Source organism: Stegodyphus dumicola, chromosome 4 (assembly GCF_044657685.1).
Source record: "Stegodyphus dumicola isolate Sdum_Otavi_A_Nest chromosome 4, ASM4465768v1".
NCBI classification, from domain to species: Eukaryota; Metazoa; Arthropoda; class Arachnida; order Araneae; family Eresidae; genus Stegodyphus; species Stegodyphus dumicola.
In genome coordinates this window covers 88,228,777-88,248,292 of record NC_140771.1, presented here as the reverse complement: position 1 = coordinate 88,248,292, position 19,516 = coordinate 88,228,777, and the positions used below count along the sequence as shown (strand labels likewise).

General features: G+C 32.7%; 2 protein-coding genes and 1 long non-coding RNA gene across 4 annotated transcripts in view; 2 read left to right on the top strand and 1 right to left on the bottom strand.

Moving 5' to 3' along the window:
• Nucleotides 1–11,348, bottom strand: part of LOC118205521 (noggin-like) — a 47,263-nt gene extending 35,915 nt beyond the window's left edge. Inside the window, exon 1 of the mRNA XM_085815177.1 lies at nucleotides 11,049–11,348. The gene's annotated coding sequence lies outside the window, so the exon portion shown is untranslated. The remainder of the gene's footprint in view (nucleotides 1–11,048) is intronic.
• The window catches only part of LOC146997603 (uncharacterized), a 56,810-nt gene that overhangs the window by 29,475 nt on the left and 7,819 nt on the right, over nucleotides 1–19,516 (top strand). The window lies entirely within an intron of this gene.
• On the top strand, nucleotides 1,051–9,729 carry LOC118205529 (uncharacterized). Of its 2 annotated transcripts, XM_035377818.2 has the most exons (3): nucleotides 1,051–1,843; nucleotides 6,194–6,231; nucleotides 6,428–9,696. In XM_035377818.2, exons 1-3 carry the CDS (start codon nucleotides 1,680–1,682, stop codon nucleotides 6,607–6,609), a joined length of 384 nt encoding a protein of 127 aa, XP_035233709.1. In that variant the 5' UTR covers nucleotides 1,051–1,679; the 3' UTR covers nucleotides 6,610–9,696. The 2 variants fall into 2 exon arrangements, 1 of the variants encoding a protein (XP_035233709.1); XR_015040712.1 differs by lacking the exon at nucleotides 6,194–6,231 and having other exon boundaries at nucleotides 6,428–9,729.

Here is a 19,516-nt window from a genome sequence, read left to right as displayed (position 1 = left end):
TATTCGTTAACTAAGCTAAAATGACTGCAGTAAACGCACTGTAGTTATAGCTTGCAGTTTACCGAAAATATGCAAGCAAATAAATCTGAGCGTCTTGAAAATTTATTATTAATAAAATGCATTTTAATTTCAAAACTATGTTCTATATTTTTATACTTCTGGCATTTTTTTTTTCATTCAAATTTCTCAAGACAGTACTTTGAAATCTGATGTTAATTTATTTAAGAATTTTATGGATTAAATATAATCAAAAGAGGCTCCAAAATGCGTTCATTTCTGGAAATGACAGGTAGGACATTTCATATGCAATTCTTATATATCCTTTGTGAGTGCTTTATTTTTAAATATTTCGAGTATATAATTTTGTTGGCTTAACTTTTGTTGCATGACCCGAAAACTAAAGCAGATGTAAGTCATCATGACTGGTGCATGATGTATATTTGTTGATGAGATAGATAGTAGGCACCTGTGGTGACATTGAGACGTTTAACCGATTTCCGTTGAAGACATGCGGAGTGAAGGAATTCAACTGTTCCCTACCCTGGAGTTTCGACAGGATTCTATGCCCGGCGGAATTTAATTATATCTAGTCTACATCTATATTGGGTTTAAAATTGCCTACTCCTTACGTTATTAAAATTCTGGTCTTTCGGAAAAGTATAGCCTAAGATAATCGTTACGTTATTTTTGTTTTAATATATTATTCTGCATTGAATTCCATAAAGAGCATGAGGCATCATGTAAAAACTTATGTGATTATTTTCCTTGAATGTTAAAAAAACTAACAAAATCTGAGGGATTTTTTATTAAAATAAATTGCTGAATTTTAATTTTCATTATTCATATTGTTTTTTATGAACGAATAATTATCATCTTAATTTTTTTTAATCTGAAATTTAGATGTAGTTTGAGAAATCTCTAAATTTGGCTTCAAATTTTAAATAAAGGAAGTTGAAAATGTTGTGGCAATCTAATGTTCGACTGCGTGCGCAGCCAATCCACGTCATGTGGTTTATGTAAAAACTGTTAGCGCGGCAGTGAACTCACTCACTTCGCCCTTAGCTTCAGCATAGGATGTTTTGAATTTTAGTTTACTGGTTTTGTTATTTCGTCATGTTATTTCAGTTGTGTTTAAAGTTATGGTGTTTGTGAATAAAAGTTATGTTTAAAGAAAACGAGTCAATTCAAGGATATACACCAAGCACATAACCACTATGCCACCATAAAATGGTGACCCGGCGTCTACGACCATAAAATGGCGATCCGGCTACTCTCATGAAGCTTATACTGGTTGTTCGTTCAAGAGCTTGGTTCCAGAACTTTTGTGTTTTTTCCCTTCAGCCGCTGACGTGGAGGAAACAGCAGCTGTGAAGATTCCAATTTACAGTCCGATTGACCCGGCATTGTGGTTTGCTATGTGTTAAGCAACTTTTGCTTTAGCTGCACCCAAGCCTATCACGGATTCCAAGACGAAATTTAACTACTGCGTTGCTCATTTGACGCCGGAAATTGCTGCGTTGGTTAGAGATATCATTCTCCGGGAACGTACAGATTCTTCTTACGAAGACCTCAAAGCTGTTATTACGGAACGCTGTGGTGAAAGCAGTACGAGTGAAATACGGAAATTACTCACCGGCGAGCAACTTGGACATAGAAAGCCATTAGAACTTCTACGTGTAATGACTAGGAGGGCTGACAAATACAATGTGCCTGACTCTTTGTTACTGGAATTATTCATGCATCAGATGCCGCCAAATGTTCAGTCTATTCTAGCGTCGGTTGAGCCGCTCGATTCATCGAAAGCTGCAAGTATCGCGGATAGAATATTGTTACACCCGCTCAGGTAAGCGAAGTTTCTTCTCGTGTACCTCTCAATGTCTCTGAGAATTTTAAATTGGATTCGCTGCTGGAGGAAGTGTGCAAATTGCGTAGCGATGTTTTGTCTCTACGACGATCACGCAATACTTCCAGAAATCACTATAACAGGAAGCGAAGCCCTTCAGCTAAAGCTGCTTCGAACTGTTCCTATTATTGGTATCATCATAAATATAGTGACAAAGCTAAAAAGTGTGTTCCACCATGTACAATCCAGGGAAACGTACTAGGGAAAGTGTAGTGGCGACATGCGCTTTACCCTCTGAATCTCGTCGCCTTTTCATTAGAGACAGGAAATCGAATAGAATATTTTTGTGCGACAATAGCTCATACGTCAGTCTTCTTTCAGCAACAAGACAGGAAGCGCGCCAAACACCTATCATGATGTTTTCTGCAGCAAATGGTACACCTATTCCAGTTTATGGACAGAAAGCGTTAAGTATTGACCTTGGACTTCGTCGTAATTTTAATTTTACTTTTTATGTGTGTAAAGTGTCAACAAATATTATTGGATCTGATTTCTTGCATTATTTTGATTTATTACCTGATTTAAGGAACAAAAAACTTGTTGATTTAAAAACACATTTAAAAATTAACTGCAGTGTAATTAACACACATTTATATTCTGTTAAAGCAATTATAACAAATTGTATTTATGATAAATTACTGTCTAACTATCCTTCACTGTCAAAGCTTCCTGATCTCAATAAGACTGTTAAGCGTAATACTATGCATTTCATTGAAACCATTGGTCCTCCTGTTTCATGTAAGCCAAGGAGATTAGCTCCAAATAGATTAAAAATTGCTAAGCATGAAATTCAGAAAATGATCAATTTAGGTCACATGCGACCCTCCAAAAGTAATTACTCCTCTCCTCTTCACATGGTGTCAAAAAAGGGCCCAAACGAATTGAGACCTGTGGGAGATTTTCGGAAGTTAAACCCTCAGACAGTGAAGGATAAGTATCCTATTCCCAATATTTGCGATTTTAACAGCGGAGTTACATGGAACAAAGGTATTTTCTGGATCAGATTTAGTTAAAGCATATCACCAAATTCCAATTAATCCCTCTGAAAACCTTAAAACGGCTATTGCCACTCCTTTTGGACTTTTTGAGAGCACAAGAATGCAATTTGGGTTATGCAATGCAGCTGCAACCTTTCAATGCTTTATTAATGAAGTAACTCGCGAGCTGCCAGGAGTATTTGCTTTTGTCGACGATATATTGATAGCGTCAAGAGACGAAAATGAGCATTTGATACACTTAAAAGCCCTTTTTGAAAGATTAAGTAATTATGGGTTTGTATCTGAACAGGGTTTAAAACCTTTACCCGAGAGGGTAGAAGCTATTCAAAAATTTCCTAAATCAAACACATTAACTCAGTTAAGGAAATTTCTTGGCATATTTAATTTTTACAGAAGTTTTGTCCCAAGAGCTTCACATGTTTTAGCTCCCTTGAATAGGTTACTGGAAGGCCGCATTAATAAAAGGAAACCTTCACAACCAAGCAAAACAAAAGAAAATACTCTCGAATGGGACGACGAAGTCGAGAAAGAATTCGAAAATGCAAAAAAGGCAATTGCTGAGGCAACCCTTCTCAAACACCCTATTCCTGGTGCAACTTTGAAACTTTGTACTGATGCATCGCACGTTGCGGTTGGTAGCTCATTAATACACCTGCATAATTCAGTTTGGGAACCCATTGCGTTTCTATCCGTTAAACTCGGCAAAAGTCAAAGGAAATGGTCAACTTATGATCGAGAACTATTGGCAATTTATTTGTCTATTAGGAAGTTTCGGCACATTGCTTGAAGGCAAGGTCTTTACAATCTACACTGACCAAAAGCCCTTAATATATGCTTTTAAGCAGAAGTCGAAAAGTGTTCTCCACGACAACTTCGTTATCTTGATTTTATTAGCCAATTTTCCACTGACATACGATACATCAAAGGTCGTGACAATATCGTTGCTGATGCCTTATCTAGGGTAGAAATAGATGCAGTATCTGATAATCAATACATTGATTATAAAAAGTTATCCGAAGCACAAATTCAGGACTTTGAAATTCAAAATCACTTATCTCAATCTTCGCCAGTTTTAAAACTTGAGAAACATTACTTTCCTTTAGAAGATGTTACTCTTTACTGTAATATGGACACAGGTATACCTCAACTGTTCATACCTGAATCTTTTCGCTCTAAAATATTTCAGAAGATTCACTGTCTTTCTCATGCTGGTATTTCAACTTCAACAAAATTAATTACTAAGCGCTATTTTTGGCCTAATATGAAAAAATTTATTAAAACTGCAGTTTAGTCATGTCTACGGTGCCAACGTTCTAAAATTCATAGGCATATGAAATCATCGTTGAGTACCTTTTCCTTGTCTGATGAAAGATTTGAACATATCCATATTGATTTAATAGGTCCTCTTCCACCGTCTGAAGGTAACTGTTATTGCATGACAATTATTGACAGGTTTACCAGATGGCCAGATGGTCTACTGTCGACATGTCAGCTCAGACGACTTGCAAAGTATTAGTGCATAACTGGATAGCAAGATTTGGCTGCCAGGTATCAATAACAACTGATCAAGGCCGAAATTTTGAATCTCGCTTATTTAAGGATTTAATGAAAATTTTGGGTACACATCGCATTAGAACTACTGCTTATCATCCTCAGTCCAATGGACTGATTGAGAGATTTCATAGGCAACTTGAAAGTTCAATAATGGCTCATAACAACCCAAAATGGACTGAAATTCTGCCTATTGTTCTGTTGGGTATTAGATCTGCGTAATTTTTGTTGTTAAGTGATGCGCGTTGCTGGATGCTGCAACCAAGAAAACATTAATTAAATTTTTGGTCTTTCTGTAGTTTCAATAGGTCTTTCGTTTTTAGGTTCTTCAGTTCTCTCTCAAATTTCATGTGGGGAATATAATTGTTCTGTAGTGATGAGAGTCTAATATTTCCAAAATCTTCAAAGGAATTGCTAATTAAAGCTACTCGGCTTGAAATTTAAAGTTACGGTTATAAATCGTATTTAAAAAATTTAGAAAATATATTTTATTCACGAATGAATTTTGTTAAGCTTATCATTTTAGAAAATTAGAAGCGTATTTGACCTTTGGAGCTAATTTGCGTTTCTAGTTAAACATTATCTCTCTGTACGTATTATTGATATATCTGCTTATAAAAGTAGTTATGAAAGAACTTGGATAACATCAGTTGGATAAAGTTAAGTTTCTGAATTTCACAGGTTAATTGAATGTCAGTTATCAGGGTGTAGTTCAAAAATACAATTGTAACTTCAGTTTTAATCTGCAGAAAATCGTCGAAGTTGTTAAGGGAGACATTTCCAAATACAGTTTTGAATATTATTAAAATCACAGAAAAAGTTATAAATAAGGTATTTTCTCCTTTTCTGCTTACCGTCATGGTGTAATTGAAAGCACAATTGACGCATATTCGAGAAGTTCAGAATTCGAGTCCCTGCGAGGGCATTGCATATTTTTCATGTTTGTGCATCGATAAACCTAATGACTCTACGAAGTATTTTTACTGCTTTAAAATATTATTATAAAATAATAAACTTGTCAAGAATTCTAGCTAAAAAATGTATAATTACAGTCGATTTTCATTATAAAATGTTGGAATATATGAACTTTCGTTCATAAAAAAGATAAATAAAATTTGGCTGGAACAGTTTTAAAATAAGTGATATAGTACGTTTATAACAAGATAAGTATTAGGACTATTAGGAACTTTTCCTCATTCCGTCTCCACTTCGAAGGAGAGCATTCTGGGGCACAAGTCCCAGAGTCTCCCACTCTTTCTTCCTTACCACCAGCCCATTCTATAATACTTTCGGCTCACCGTAGATTTTCGATACCCCCATTGCGGCACGCTTACGAATATCGATACCTTCTTTGGGATTCTAGCCTGTGCCCTTCAGTACAGCAGTCAGTGTCTCTATCCACTATCTCGCCTGAGCAGCAGCTGGATGTTTAGAGGCATGGATCCTTAGTTTTCGTTCTTCCTGCGTTTTGTTTCTGGCAGCTTAGTGGTTTGGCTACAAAGGCCCATGTATAAAGTGAATGTGAAGAAATATTTTATGAAATCTTTCGTGAAGGCATGCTACATAAAGCACATGTCGTTAGAGTGCTTTGTTATAATACATAATCTAATATAACTTAGGCTCATATCACACAGATTTTGGAAATGTTTACTAGTAATCTGAATTGCAAAGTGATGGTTATATTTAGTATTTACATCTTGCTGTGAGGCTAAATTAAATATATTACATGCTTTCTTTTCAGATCAATTGCTAATGTACAAAACGTTTTGAGACAATATTGTAAGTATTACTTTTTATTTATGAATTGTTTTCAAACTGTTTTCACATTCAGACTGAAAATTTTCTAAAACTGTTCAAATATCCATTTTCCTGGTTAATAATCTCAATTTCACTTTATTTATTCAAAGTTTTATTATTCAGAAATGTTTTCTACTTGAAAAAAATTAAATGTAAAGCTAAAGTATTTTCTTTCCAGTAAACTGGTGGCAAAATTTACTGAAGACATCGAACCATATATTGGAAGAAATTCAAAGTGAAACAGCATCAAAATTGGAAAAGTTATCAATATCTTGTAATGCATTCGGAATAGAAGAATTTGACTTTTTTTTACATAATGTCATTATAGCTGTGCGCCATTTTAACTGTTGTTTCCTATAAAAATGTAAATTGCGAGTCAAAGTCATAATTAAGTGAAATCACTAATTTATTTTTACTAATTGCATTACTTCGTCCGATACATATACATATATGCATCGGACAAAATAATGGAATTATAAAGCTTTGATAATCCAGTTATTTGTAATAGGAATCTTAACTTGGGCAGATTAACAAAACAATTAAATTTAATTCTTTAGAGAATAATGATGACTTCAGTAGATGCACTTAATATGCACACATTTGGTGAAAGATTCTGCGCTTAATGAGTATTCTACCTTCTTTAACACAACAAACTTTTAATTGCACTATCACTATTACACATAAAAGTGTTTTCCGTGTTCTAAGCTTTCATTGTTTAATGTCTAGCATTATTAATCCAGATTAGTACAACCTATTAGGAAATTTCTTTCCGCTTGATTTGCATTAATAGAGTTTCATTATGACATATTCCCGTCTTCTTGGTTATACCTCGGAAAATAAAAATACTGAGATAAAAAGGTTCAGATAAAGAAAAGAATTGTAAAACAGGAACGTTTAGAATCAGGGGCAAAGTATATTTTTAAGTTACATGCAGACATAAAACGTAATAACACTTAAGAAGAAAATGTTTGAGAAATGCTTCTTACAAATTCAAAACTTTCTTTTATATCAACTATGTTGAAGAATTTCACCTGTTTCCCGCACGTGCTAAAGTTGTCTTACGTAACTTACTTTTGTGATGCAAATTGGAGTAACTTATGCAACGAATGGTAATATATAGTAAGAAGTATATTTAATTATCGTAATCAATTTAAATCTAAAGGGAAAATTCAGAATTCAGAGTTGAAAGTCGAAATATTTCAGTGTTCAGTCATTTATGTATAATGTAACTTTCATAAAGTGTCATTTATGTATAAACTTAAAATACATGTACATAAATTACATTAAATAAAATAGACTAATTAATAAAGCGACAATTTTAAAAACCATTACGACATTACAAGTGTACACATTATTAGGACTTTTGGAACAGGAGGCTTGAAAAATTAACTGTACTGTAGTCGGGATTCAAACCATGAGTATTCCAGATCGTAGGTGAATATGTAACCACTTATAACAAGAGCAAAGGTAATTCTCAAAAATTTACTCCAGTTTAAGAACCACTGGGGAGAGGCATGAGAACCAGTCATCTGTATTGAGTCATCCATATCCCAGGCATCCGTATAGCGAGATATCGTTCCCATTTTCTTAGTTTGGTCTCCATTGCAGAAAAACGTTTTGAGGGGCAACAAGAAATGTGAAAATTTAACTATGCCCTCGCCAGATATCGAACCACAGATCTTCCAGTTAAGTATTTTCGGTATGTTAACCACTTAAACCATAACACCACGCTTGAGAAAGTAGTAATTCCGTCCATAGGAAAATGGATGTGTAAAAATTGAAATTTTAAATGTCAAGTTAATACAGATGAAGAATAAAGTTGTATCATTGTTTTATTATTGTATCATTATTTAACATTAAGAAATAAATATTTTGTTTAAAGAAATTAAACATGTTGAACAGAAATTTTCCGAATAAAATGCCATTTTTCTCTCATGTTTGGATTTTTAGCATCCACCTACTATTGTGTTATCGAATAAAATAAGTGTTGCATGCATTAAATACAAACCTTTCTTCATTTGGCATTTAACATAACGTAAATTAGGTGGCATATACTCGTATCGAGACCGAATTCTAAGATCAGATAACCTTTAGCATAGTGCGCTGATGTACGACGAGAAGCCATGCGCCTAGTTGACTTATGCATAGGTGGCATACATAGAGACCGAATTCTTAGTAATGAAAGACAACTTCTAGCGTAGTGTGTTAACCTACTACAGGGATCCATACACTTAGGCGACATATTCATATGGTGAATGGATTTTGTATCTTTAAGTGTGCACTGTTATAGGATCCAGATTACAAAATATTAAATCAGATTCCTTGAGATTTGTCTTAGGAAGGTTATAGATAACCTTTTTATTAAATCTCTACAGTACCACTTGTGCGTACAAATAAGACAGCCATTTATGGATAGTAAAAGTTGAAATTTCAAATTAAACTATCGTATCGTATTGAAGACTGCTCAGATTTGCCTGGTTAAGCTTGAGCCAATATTTTTGTGGCTTATTTATAACGTCGGCTGGCAAAATTGCAAAGTCGGAATGCTCACTGACTAAGCTGAACGACAGAACGTAAACTGCAGACTACATTACCAAGAGGTCAATATTTCAAACATTCAAAACTTTTCGACTTAAATATTATACCATTTAATTTGAATTATGATGAACACTACGGAAAAGAAGATATAGTCTAGGCTTTAAATCATAATAATTCATTGATTAGCATAATATAATCTACAGGGTTAGAATCCCCATTTGCTGCGGTCGAATTATTTTGTTGCTAAAAGCTGAGTGTAATACTTATTTAAACTTATGAGCGGCTGAAAACCCGCAAGTACCCAGCAAGTAGCGATGAGTAGTATATGTTAATTTGATCGGAATATTTGGATGTGTTATAATTGACACATGTCTTACCTTTAGTATTTCAGAAAAATGTAGATATGACTTAAATATCTGTCATGGACTAAACACATTTTAGTAAATTTCAGGTTTTATTGAATTTTGAAAAAGCGTTTGGTAAATGTTACTATTTATTTGACAGTTATAACTTCACATTTGATATCAGTTATAGTAGCTCGATGTTTTATGAATTTTAATAATCCCAAAAGTTAAACCGCTATATAAACTAAATAGCGATGTTTTTCTTTTGTCTTATGTTTATGTCAGAAGTAATATTAATTTTTTGTCATGTGATGCATTTAAGGAACAGTTTTGTTTGTTTGTTTACGGGATTATGACAAAGCCTCGAAGGCTATCTGTCTAAAGGAAGGGATGCTTTCGTGGAGGACTTTCCAAGGGAAACTGGCTCGTATATGCATTACACATGAGAAAAACCACAAAAATGCCCATCCTTCGCGGGATTCGAACCTCGCAACCGATCTACCAGTGAGTGTTCAGTGACTTAACCGCTCGGCCGCTGGTAGGCTCAATTAAGGATCAGATATAATGCGCTTGCGCAGAATGCTCATTTGGTATTGAAGGAAGGAAGAACAAATTCATTGTTCCTCTAAATGAAGGAAACTTTTTCTTTTAAAAATAGTACCAAAATATCATTCAAAAGATATAGTACTAGATATATTACTGAATAATTGATTTATCTTTTGATGATATTTTAGTATTATTTTCGTTATTTTGGAACAATAATTTGGCATTTACTATTAATAACTGATCGATTTTATCATGTATAAATTAAATAAAATTATTTTTATAATATAGTATTTTTATCTATATAACCTATTCCATAGTAAATTAAATTTCGTAGAATTTTAGAAATTTATTTGTAAGGTATTTTAACATTTATTATTTATAAACTATTGATCGCAAAACTGCAGTTTTTTGTCATGCAAAGCATATAAGTCAATTCTTCGTCGTTTATAACTTTAGCATTATTCTAGATAAGCTACGTAAGATTTCTAAAATGAATACTTTGTATAAAAAATTCTCTTTTAATGATGAAATTATTGGCACTTTAAATTATGTTGTAAACTGCTTATCTACAGTTTTATTAGCGTTTTTCTTCATTATCTCGCTTTTGAATTCCATGATATTGGAATTAAATGAAATGAAATTTTTTGAAACATATGAAATGTGAATCATAGTTATAATAATTTAATTTCTATTAAATTGCAATCAGATTTTATCTTCGTAACGTGGATATTAAGTGATTATAATTTAGTAGATAATAATTAATTCTAACAATATGCTATGACACTATAAAAATTTAAATCATTTAATAGAAATAAATGTTTTGTTTGTCGATTCACATGGGTAAGAAAAAAAAATTAAAAATTTTAAACTACATGATTAGGGGAATTTTAGAGAAATATTTACAAGACACATTTTAATAAAACTTAATAATGATCATGATTTTATAGTATAACAACCAGCATTGCCGCAGTAATATTAACATAAGCGCACACTCATAAAGTTGTTAGTTATACGTTTTATGCTATTGTACAATGCATGGAGCTCTAACAGATAAAAAATTCGTTCGAACAGTTAGCCTGGGGAAAAGCTTCCGTCATTTAAAGTATTATGATAATACACTTTGACCACATTAACTGAACAAATACTCATGCTCTAAATAAGGTTGCAAACATAAATGCAAAAAAGAAAAATTTCACACTCTTAGTTAAAAAATTGCATGCAATGCCACGGATGCTTTACAATGCAAAATTTGGAGGACAGTATCATATTTTATAAATTTATTAATAAAATGCAAATATTATGCAAAATGACACAAAGAAAGTGAGTGCCGTGGATGCTGTGAAAAGCAAGTGGAAAGTGTGAGGAACATACCTTGCCTCAGAGAACTTTTTTAACTTCCCTTCCACGTAAGGGCTCAGAAGAGGGACCGAGGACAGGAGATGCGATAGAGAAGCTCTACATAAGATGCGGCCGGAGTGAGGATGTTAAAGATGAAGATGATATTCCAGAGGTGCAGTGGAGGGGATGGACAAGTCGACGTTAAGTCTAGACTCCGGGCCCACGGATCAGGAGACAGACGACGGACGCCTCCTCCCCCTCGCCTTTCCATTTTTTTCCCTGATTCCCCGATCCCCAGGGTTCCGCGAGGTCGCGACCCAAGAAAAAAATGGGGGAAAAGCGATTCGTGGAGAAGTTAGAGCTCCGGTAAACAATGACATGCGCGATGAAGGTTACGTCCAGCCGCATGTTGTTTGTCCTCATCTTTTAGTTCCGTTTGTTATTTGGCGCTTTTTCCTCCCCGGTATTGATCTGTAAGCCTATTGGCTGCTTTTCAATTCGTTTAGAACACAGGAAATCTGCTTGTTGATACAGGAGAGATGTTTTATCAAGTTTGTGTAAGAGAAAAGTTATGTAAACTACTAAAACTTTTGCAGATGGAAGTGAAGATTGCTTAATATATTTCTTATAGATTCCTTTAATTAGCAAAAAGAAATTTTCAAACTTTTGAAACTACGACTTTCAGAGTATTTCTAGATTTTGAAAATATTATTTTATATCTGAAACTGCACACTGAGTGATTTCAACTGTAAAAATATTCTGCGTATTAGAAATCGATTATAAAAATCATCTAACTTATAATGAATTATTAAGTTATCAAATACTGTTCGTATTAAATGTTTTCTAAGTTATTAGTGAACAAACATTTTGGAAGAAAAAGCTGAAAAGCTGTTGGTATAATTTCGTTATAAAAATCTTTATATAAAACTGTTATGTAGGTTTGATTCTCAAGGTATTTTTAACACTTTGCTAGGAATTTAATCTGGCCTGTAGAAGAAATAAAAGGTAAATTTCATAATATGCAAGCAATTCGCTTGAAAAAAGTTATTCAACTGTATAAAACAATATTTTCAAAATCTAGAAATACTCTGAAAGTCGTAGTTTCAAAAATTTGAAAATTTAGAATTCCCATTTAGTATAGAAATAGGAATTATTATTAAGTTAAAAAATAATTTTTAAATCCCTAAATGCTTATATTACACTCATGTAAATTTGCAAAAAGAGACCAAGGAGGAAAACAGGTAGAGATAGTTAACCCGATGTTAAGTATATCCGAATAATCAGAAATCATAATTTCAGACTGACGCTTAATTTATAAAAATCATTGCAGAGTTTCAAGATTTAATATAAACTTTGTAGTTTCATATTATTACTATACATATATCTCTCTTGCAGTTTGGTAACTGAGCGAAGAAAATTTCTAAAAGGCATTTCCTATGAAAATTCCTAAAGAATGTTGTATGTTTTAAATCTACTTAACAATCCAGAGAAACGAGCAACAAGTGTGCGAAAATCGAAGGCAGAAATATAAGTAATTTTTTTTACCAGTGCGAATTAATTACGATTGATTGTGTATTTTCCTTTTATCTCACTAATTTAATTCAAGGTTTTGTTGTACTAAAATACCTTATAAATAGTAGAACATATTTAACATAATTGAGGCGGAGCCTTTACGAATAATCCATGTGAATTATTTTCAGCCTTTAAGAATAGACTGATTGTTACTGGTGCTCTTCTGTGCAGTTCTCTGTAACTGTAATACACAAAAATTGGCGCGTATTCACTTTAATTAATTTTTAAGTTATCAAATCTAATGCTGTTTACTTTAAATGTTAAAAAAATGAGCGAACATTATTACGTTGAGATAAGGTGTTTTTCCAACAAGACAATGCAGCTCATTCTCCATGGCAGCGGTTCTTAACCTTTTGACTAATGCTTACCATCTAAACAAAAATTGAAAAATTCAGTACCACCACTATATTTTAAGATTATTTTTCAATTCCTCGTTATAAATATTTAAAAAAATATAAATTTTTCTATTTGCACAACATCGATTTGCATTAAATACGTTTACATAAAAAATATCAGATTAAAAATTGGTTACCATTTTAATTCTCAAAATATAAGTTATAATATTTTAATTCTAAAATTTAATGCGAAATGTGGGTGGGCCTGTTTACGAGAGATCAATTTCTTTCTGTCTGGTCTTATTTCATTTAGTTTTAACCGCAAATTAGGATCCACTTTTAATTTTGTCCGGCATTTATATTTCAAATATAACATGGAAGAAAATACTTGTTCATACAAATACGTTGTGCAAAAAGGCAATCAAAATTTAATAGCATTATTTGAAATGGCTTTAAAGTCTTTTTTTCGTTTCAGCCAAAAGTTTAGAAGTGTGTTATTTTTGAAATCTTCAATTAGAGTTGGATAACAGGAAATTTCTATTAATTGTTCTTTTTCTTCACGAGATAAACTTTGAGGTACATTTGAATAAAATGGATTTCTAATCCAATTTTCTTTTTCGTAATCCTCCGGAAAATACATGTTGAAATTATTTATCAATAAAAACGATGATATAATCTAGGATGCTAATTCTTCTTTTATTTTCAAATTATTTTCGGTAATAAAACTTTCTAAAGGTGACAATAAGCTTAAAATATTATTATCCAATTCTTTGATTATTAGCTCGAGTTTTTTTTATTGCATTTGTTGTTGTATCTCTAACGGTTAAAAAGCTAACTATTTTCCCTTGTAATCTTAAATTTAATTCGTTTAACTTTCCAAAAATATCAACTAAATATGTTGAACGCGCGAACCATAATTCGCTAAATAAACATTTTTGTAATTCAAATTTTGAATCACAGAGGAAAATTTGAATTTCTGATCGAAGTTCAAAATGACGATTTAAAACTTTGCTTATGGATAATCACCTTACTTTAGAACGTAATAAAAGCGTTTATGTTCTCTGCCCATATCGTGGCAGGAAATCATAAATATTTTTGAATTTAAAGCGTGGCTTTTAATAAAATTAACAATTTTCACAGTTTGATTCAAAAAGATTTTCAGGTTTTCGGGGCGGGTGGTTTGGTTGCTAAAGCTTTACGATGAATGGAGTTGTGCGTAAATTTAGTTTCAGGTACGACTTTATTCATTTGACAAATAACACCGGAATGTTTTCTTGTTAAAGTCCGAACTCCATTACTGCATACGGCAACGCACGTATCTAAGTAATATCATTCTCAGGGATAAAATTGTAAATTTGAAAATTTCACTTGCAGTTGCTATATCACGAACAGATTCACAAAATAAATACTCATTGGCACTTTGTTTATCTTCTACAAAATTGGTAGGTAATTGATATATAATACTTTTTACTTGTTTATATTTATTTACATTTTTTAAGAAACAGATAATATTTCAAGGTGTTATGCAGCAGCTTGAAGGTTTCAGCTTACTAAGCTATACTCATGATAATAAATTTGTACGAAAATTTTTCAATATTCATAAATGTTAAGTCCATCCAGCCTGCTTTATATCTTGTGATAATATCGTTGTAATTTCCTTTCTTAATTATTTTCGTGATTCTTTGGGAAAAATTCGCCAGGCTTCCTTGTATAAAAATAAAAAATGGCAATTTTTACTACAGAAAATATATGTATGATGATTGTTCCAAACTTCAGTTTAAAAAGTGTAAAACAAAATCAAATTCTTGGTATTAATGTAATATCAGTTCTGGAAATATGTACTGAAAAATAAAATAGCATTCCAAAAGTAAGATAAATATAATTGAGAAGGTTTGAAGGAAAGAAATTTTTTTATGTTTTATATTCCGGATTCAATTGTTAAACAATAAGATGTTTTTGTGCATTAGAAAAAAATAGCATAATTAAAAATAACAGTTGTCATATCAAGTTGCTGCCCTGATCTATTGATAAAAGAAAAAAAGAAATCAGCTATGAAATAATTTCCATAAAAGGGAAAGGTACAGGCGGACAGGAATTAGGATCGTTAACAAAAATTGAAAATTTTTATAAATGTGAAATGCCTCTAAAAAATCTAATTCGCCAGCGGAAAATCTTTTTTGAATAATTTTGACGCAGAAAAATGGAAAATGTAATTTTCGGACGAGTTCCCTTTCGTCATTTGCTCTTCTGCAGCTGAACAAGAAAGTTCTGTATTTAAATCTATGAACTAGTCCTGTAAACTTATGAATATTACGCTGATACTTTTTGTCATAACACATCTACTAACAGTTACTGTATAAAAAATTCTGCATCTGAAGTCTAGAATGAAACGATTGATTACATTTGCTTACTAACAAAAACAATATTTATGCTTTTTTATTAAAATAATTAAATATTTTTATGGAAATATACCAACTGGACCGAATAAAATTATTCTAACTGGACTTACTGTTGTATATATTTTCTTTGTCATCGTAATCATTTCACGCAGCTGGATGCGTAACTGGTGAATTTTGAAATTAAATTGTGAACAGTAGATTTGCGTACATGTACAATTTCACGTATTTTCTGTCGTAATTTGTCTAATTCCCATAAAAAATAATGTTTCCTCATGTCAAAAGAAATAACAGAATGTTTTGTACATCTTTTAACGCTCTCTGTTTATAATGTGTCCTTTACAATTTTAAATATTATTTTTCACAAATTTAAAATTCTTTGTTCCAGGAGTTTTACAAAGACGTCTTTTGGAATCTGTTTTTTATCTCAATATCCCAATACTGTTTTCACCTTAATTTCGTATTTAAATTAAAGGCATTGTTGCGTGATTACGAGTTCATAACAGTTTGAATGCACAGATCCGATAATTGGTTAATACAATTTATTCTTATAAAAAGAAGTTATAAGGTACTTCTCTCGCCTTCTTAGCGTGCCTTCGTAGTGTAGTGGTCTACACGCTGGGCGCGTATTCCAGAGGCCCGTGGTTCGATTCCCGGCTAAGGCGTTGCTCATTCTTCACATTTCCTGCTTCCCAAATACTTAATGTCTCTACAGACAGACAGAAAGAAGTACAGGAGGCACCAAAACATCGCCATGGGCAAAACTGGTTTCGCCCCACTGCACTAACCATCTATAGAAGTGTACCCTGACCGGGCACGTTAACACTATGCTCGGAAATTAGTTTACATTGCAGCATTCATAATACACAGTTATATATTAATGATGCATAATTTGCATTGCAGACAATATTGTCTCAGATATACTTTACACGGGTACTTTGCAGTTGAATGGATAGATACAATAATTACAATAAGTTATTTACAGATGTATATATATATATTTCTTTTGTGTTTCGGTTTGGAGCTTTATTGGCGGGGCGGTGTTTATGGTATGTGTTTCGTTGTTTGTTTGGTTTTTTTGTTACATGATTCACAGTTTATAAGTTCTCATTCATAGTGCAGTTCATAGTACAGCATACAGTTTATGAATTAATTTCATGGTACATAGTGTTGAGTTCGTAGTACTGGTGCATCTGTCATACATTGCACAGTATGAAGTAGTTCATAGTATGAGAAAAGTTACGGTTGTCTCAATAAATGGATATATTTAAGTGTGTTTTTTAAAGGCACTCCTGTATAGTATGAGGGTGAGAGTGGATATTCTTATGGTTGCGTTTTATGAACTTAGAGGATTATTTGGGGTTGTAAGCTATGGATGACACAGGTCCAGTCCTCGGCGGTGTAAGAAATCAATAATATTTTTGATGTTTTGGAAAACTTTACGGTGCTTAATAATGAATCTTTTAATTCTATTCCAGTGTCGGTGGGATGGCGAATGTTAATGTCTCTACAGTGGCGCTTGAACTAAAAGAGTGGTGAATGATGATTCTCCACACCCAGGACTTGGCGATTGGGTCCCCTTAAAAAACCCCTAGTCGCCCTTTAAAAGGGTATTTAAAAGGGTATATAAGGTATTTCTCCCGCCTTCTTAGTGTGCCTTCGTGGTGTAGTGGTCTGCATGCTGGACGCGTACTCCAGAGGTCCGCGGTTGGATTCCCAGCGAAGGCGTTGCTCATTTTTCATCATTCCTGCTTCCAAAATACCTAATGTCTCTACCAGGTATATCAGAATTCTGGAATTTTCCTCAGAGATATTCGTAAAAGTGATCACAATATCATGTAGTATAATCAGTAGTTATACTTCAAACTATTCAAAAAGGGAAAATACAACGCAGTGCAAAACGTTGTCTAAAGAGAAAACTATTTTCCATTTATCTTAGTTCACGCGGAACTACAACTCGCAGCAGCAGTAACTAAGCAACTGACTAAACAACTGAACTGAGATGTTCTCTCTCTGGTATTGTATAGGTTTCAACCGGTCGCGATATATTTCTGGTACTTTCTGTTTCTCGAGATTTCTGGAAAGTAAAAGGAGTGGAATTATGGTCGCAGCTAATATAGTAGTCAAATACGTTTATTAAATTTAAATACAAATTACCGAGTTCTTCATTTACTCAATGTTAAATGCTTGCGCTCCTATATTTTTACTTTTCCAGCTTAGCTGTCTCAAAATTTGTCAATTTTAATTATAATTCTACTAAAATTAATTACCTAAATATAAAATTTATAACAATATTTAAAATAGCTCATTTTTATTGATTTTATTTATCATAATAGGTTTAACATGGTATTGAGACAAAGAAAACAATAAAAATACTTAGTGTTATTATAATAGATAAATTTGTATCATTCAGTGTTTGAAAGTTAATTACGCCATAGTACTTTTTAATCTCCGTATGTTGAACTGGAACAGAGCCCTACGAGCTGAAAATTTGTAAATGAATTCGATTCATTATTTAATATCAATCTACATATTGTTGCGTGCGCACTGGTTCGTAATAGCTTGAATGCACAAGCCTGATGTAAAGTTAATAAAGTTTATTCTTATGGCAAGAAATAAAACAAAATGCTGAAATTTTTCCTCACAGATATTAGTACAATATCACACAGTAGCTATATTTTAAACTACTAAAACGTTAAATAGAACACGATTAAAAGCGCAGAGAAAGCCAATCCGATATCACATAATTTGCTACAATCGACAATAAAAATTTAGTAAACAACTGGACTGAGATATTTTTCTGCGACTTTTATAAGCTTTTTAATCAGTCACGAGAAGCTTATGGTATTTTCTCGAGATTTCTGGAAAGCAAAAGACTAGAATGACAGTTACAGCTAACACACAGTTGCATTTATTCAATTTAAACATAAATTACGAGATATCTATTTATTAAATGCGCGTGCTCCTGTATTTTTACTTTTTCAGCGTAGCTTTCTCTTAAAACTCGTCACGCACTGCTGCATTTTTACGTAAGTTTTTACATATTTCAGTAACGAAAGTCATAATAACCTACTATCCTTCGCCATCTAAATGCGTTTTGTTTTGAATAAATATAGTTTAATTTTTTAATACAAATGGAATTTAAAATGGAAATCATGCAGTGCTACGGCGCTAATTTAATTTTTGATATTACGTATATAAAAATTTGATAGATTTCAAACTCTCCACTGAAATTAATCTAAAACGTAATGTTAAATGTTTTTTAATTACTCTCCCTAATATTTTTTCTCTCAAGTTAATTATACTTCAGCCGGTATCTGCTTACATTCCTGTGTGATCGCATTGTTTACAACAGTCGTGGACAATTCAACCTGGAAGATTTGTTATTCGTTGTAGGGTACTACTTTTATTCAGTCCTTGAATAGCGTTAGCAACTGTTGAAGAAACCGGTTTCGCCTTGCAATCCATATAGAGATGTGGAGCATATAGAGCTCAATCTGCGGAAGAATTTTAGGAGGATTTTATTTTTTGTAAAGTAAACGTTCTGCCTCTTACTTGGTTAGGAGACTTGTCTCAATTTTCTGCATAACTCCTTCAAAATAAATTTCCTATCCCTAAGCAAATGAAGCATTTTTATGCAGTTGCTTCATAGATTTCGCAACCATTCACAATAATATGCTTAATGAAAACTTTTTCCACATGAAACTCTATCTTTCCTAATAATTTTTTGGTAATGCTAGGCAGAGATCATAATTTATTTCACCAATGGTTCTGCATGCTGAAATATTTGGAGTTGTAGAGAGAATCAACAGAACACAAACGTCTCTCTTCTCCAAAGTTTCTGTCAAAATTGGCATGTTGATATTGGTGAAATCTCTTTAGCTTGTGATATTTTCTATTATTTTTCCTTATATTTCTCGTTTGATTACCTTCTTTAATTCTACCTCCCACTAGGATAGACACATTTTGTTGCAATATGTTAGAGCAGCGGTTTCTCAACCTTTTGTCTAACGCGTACCATCTAAACAAAAATTGGAAACCTTTAGTACCACCACTCTTGAACAAAGCTCAGATCACATAAATTTACGAGTGATAGAGAAAAAAATCAATCAGGATGTTGAGATTTTAATTTTTGAATTTAATAGTTAATATTTTGCTTCTTTGCGTACCACCTATTTTGCTCTTGCTTGCCACCAGT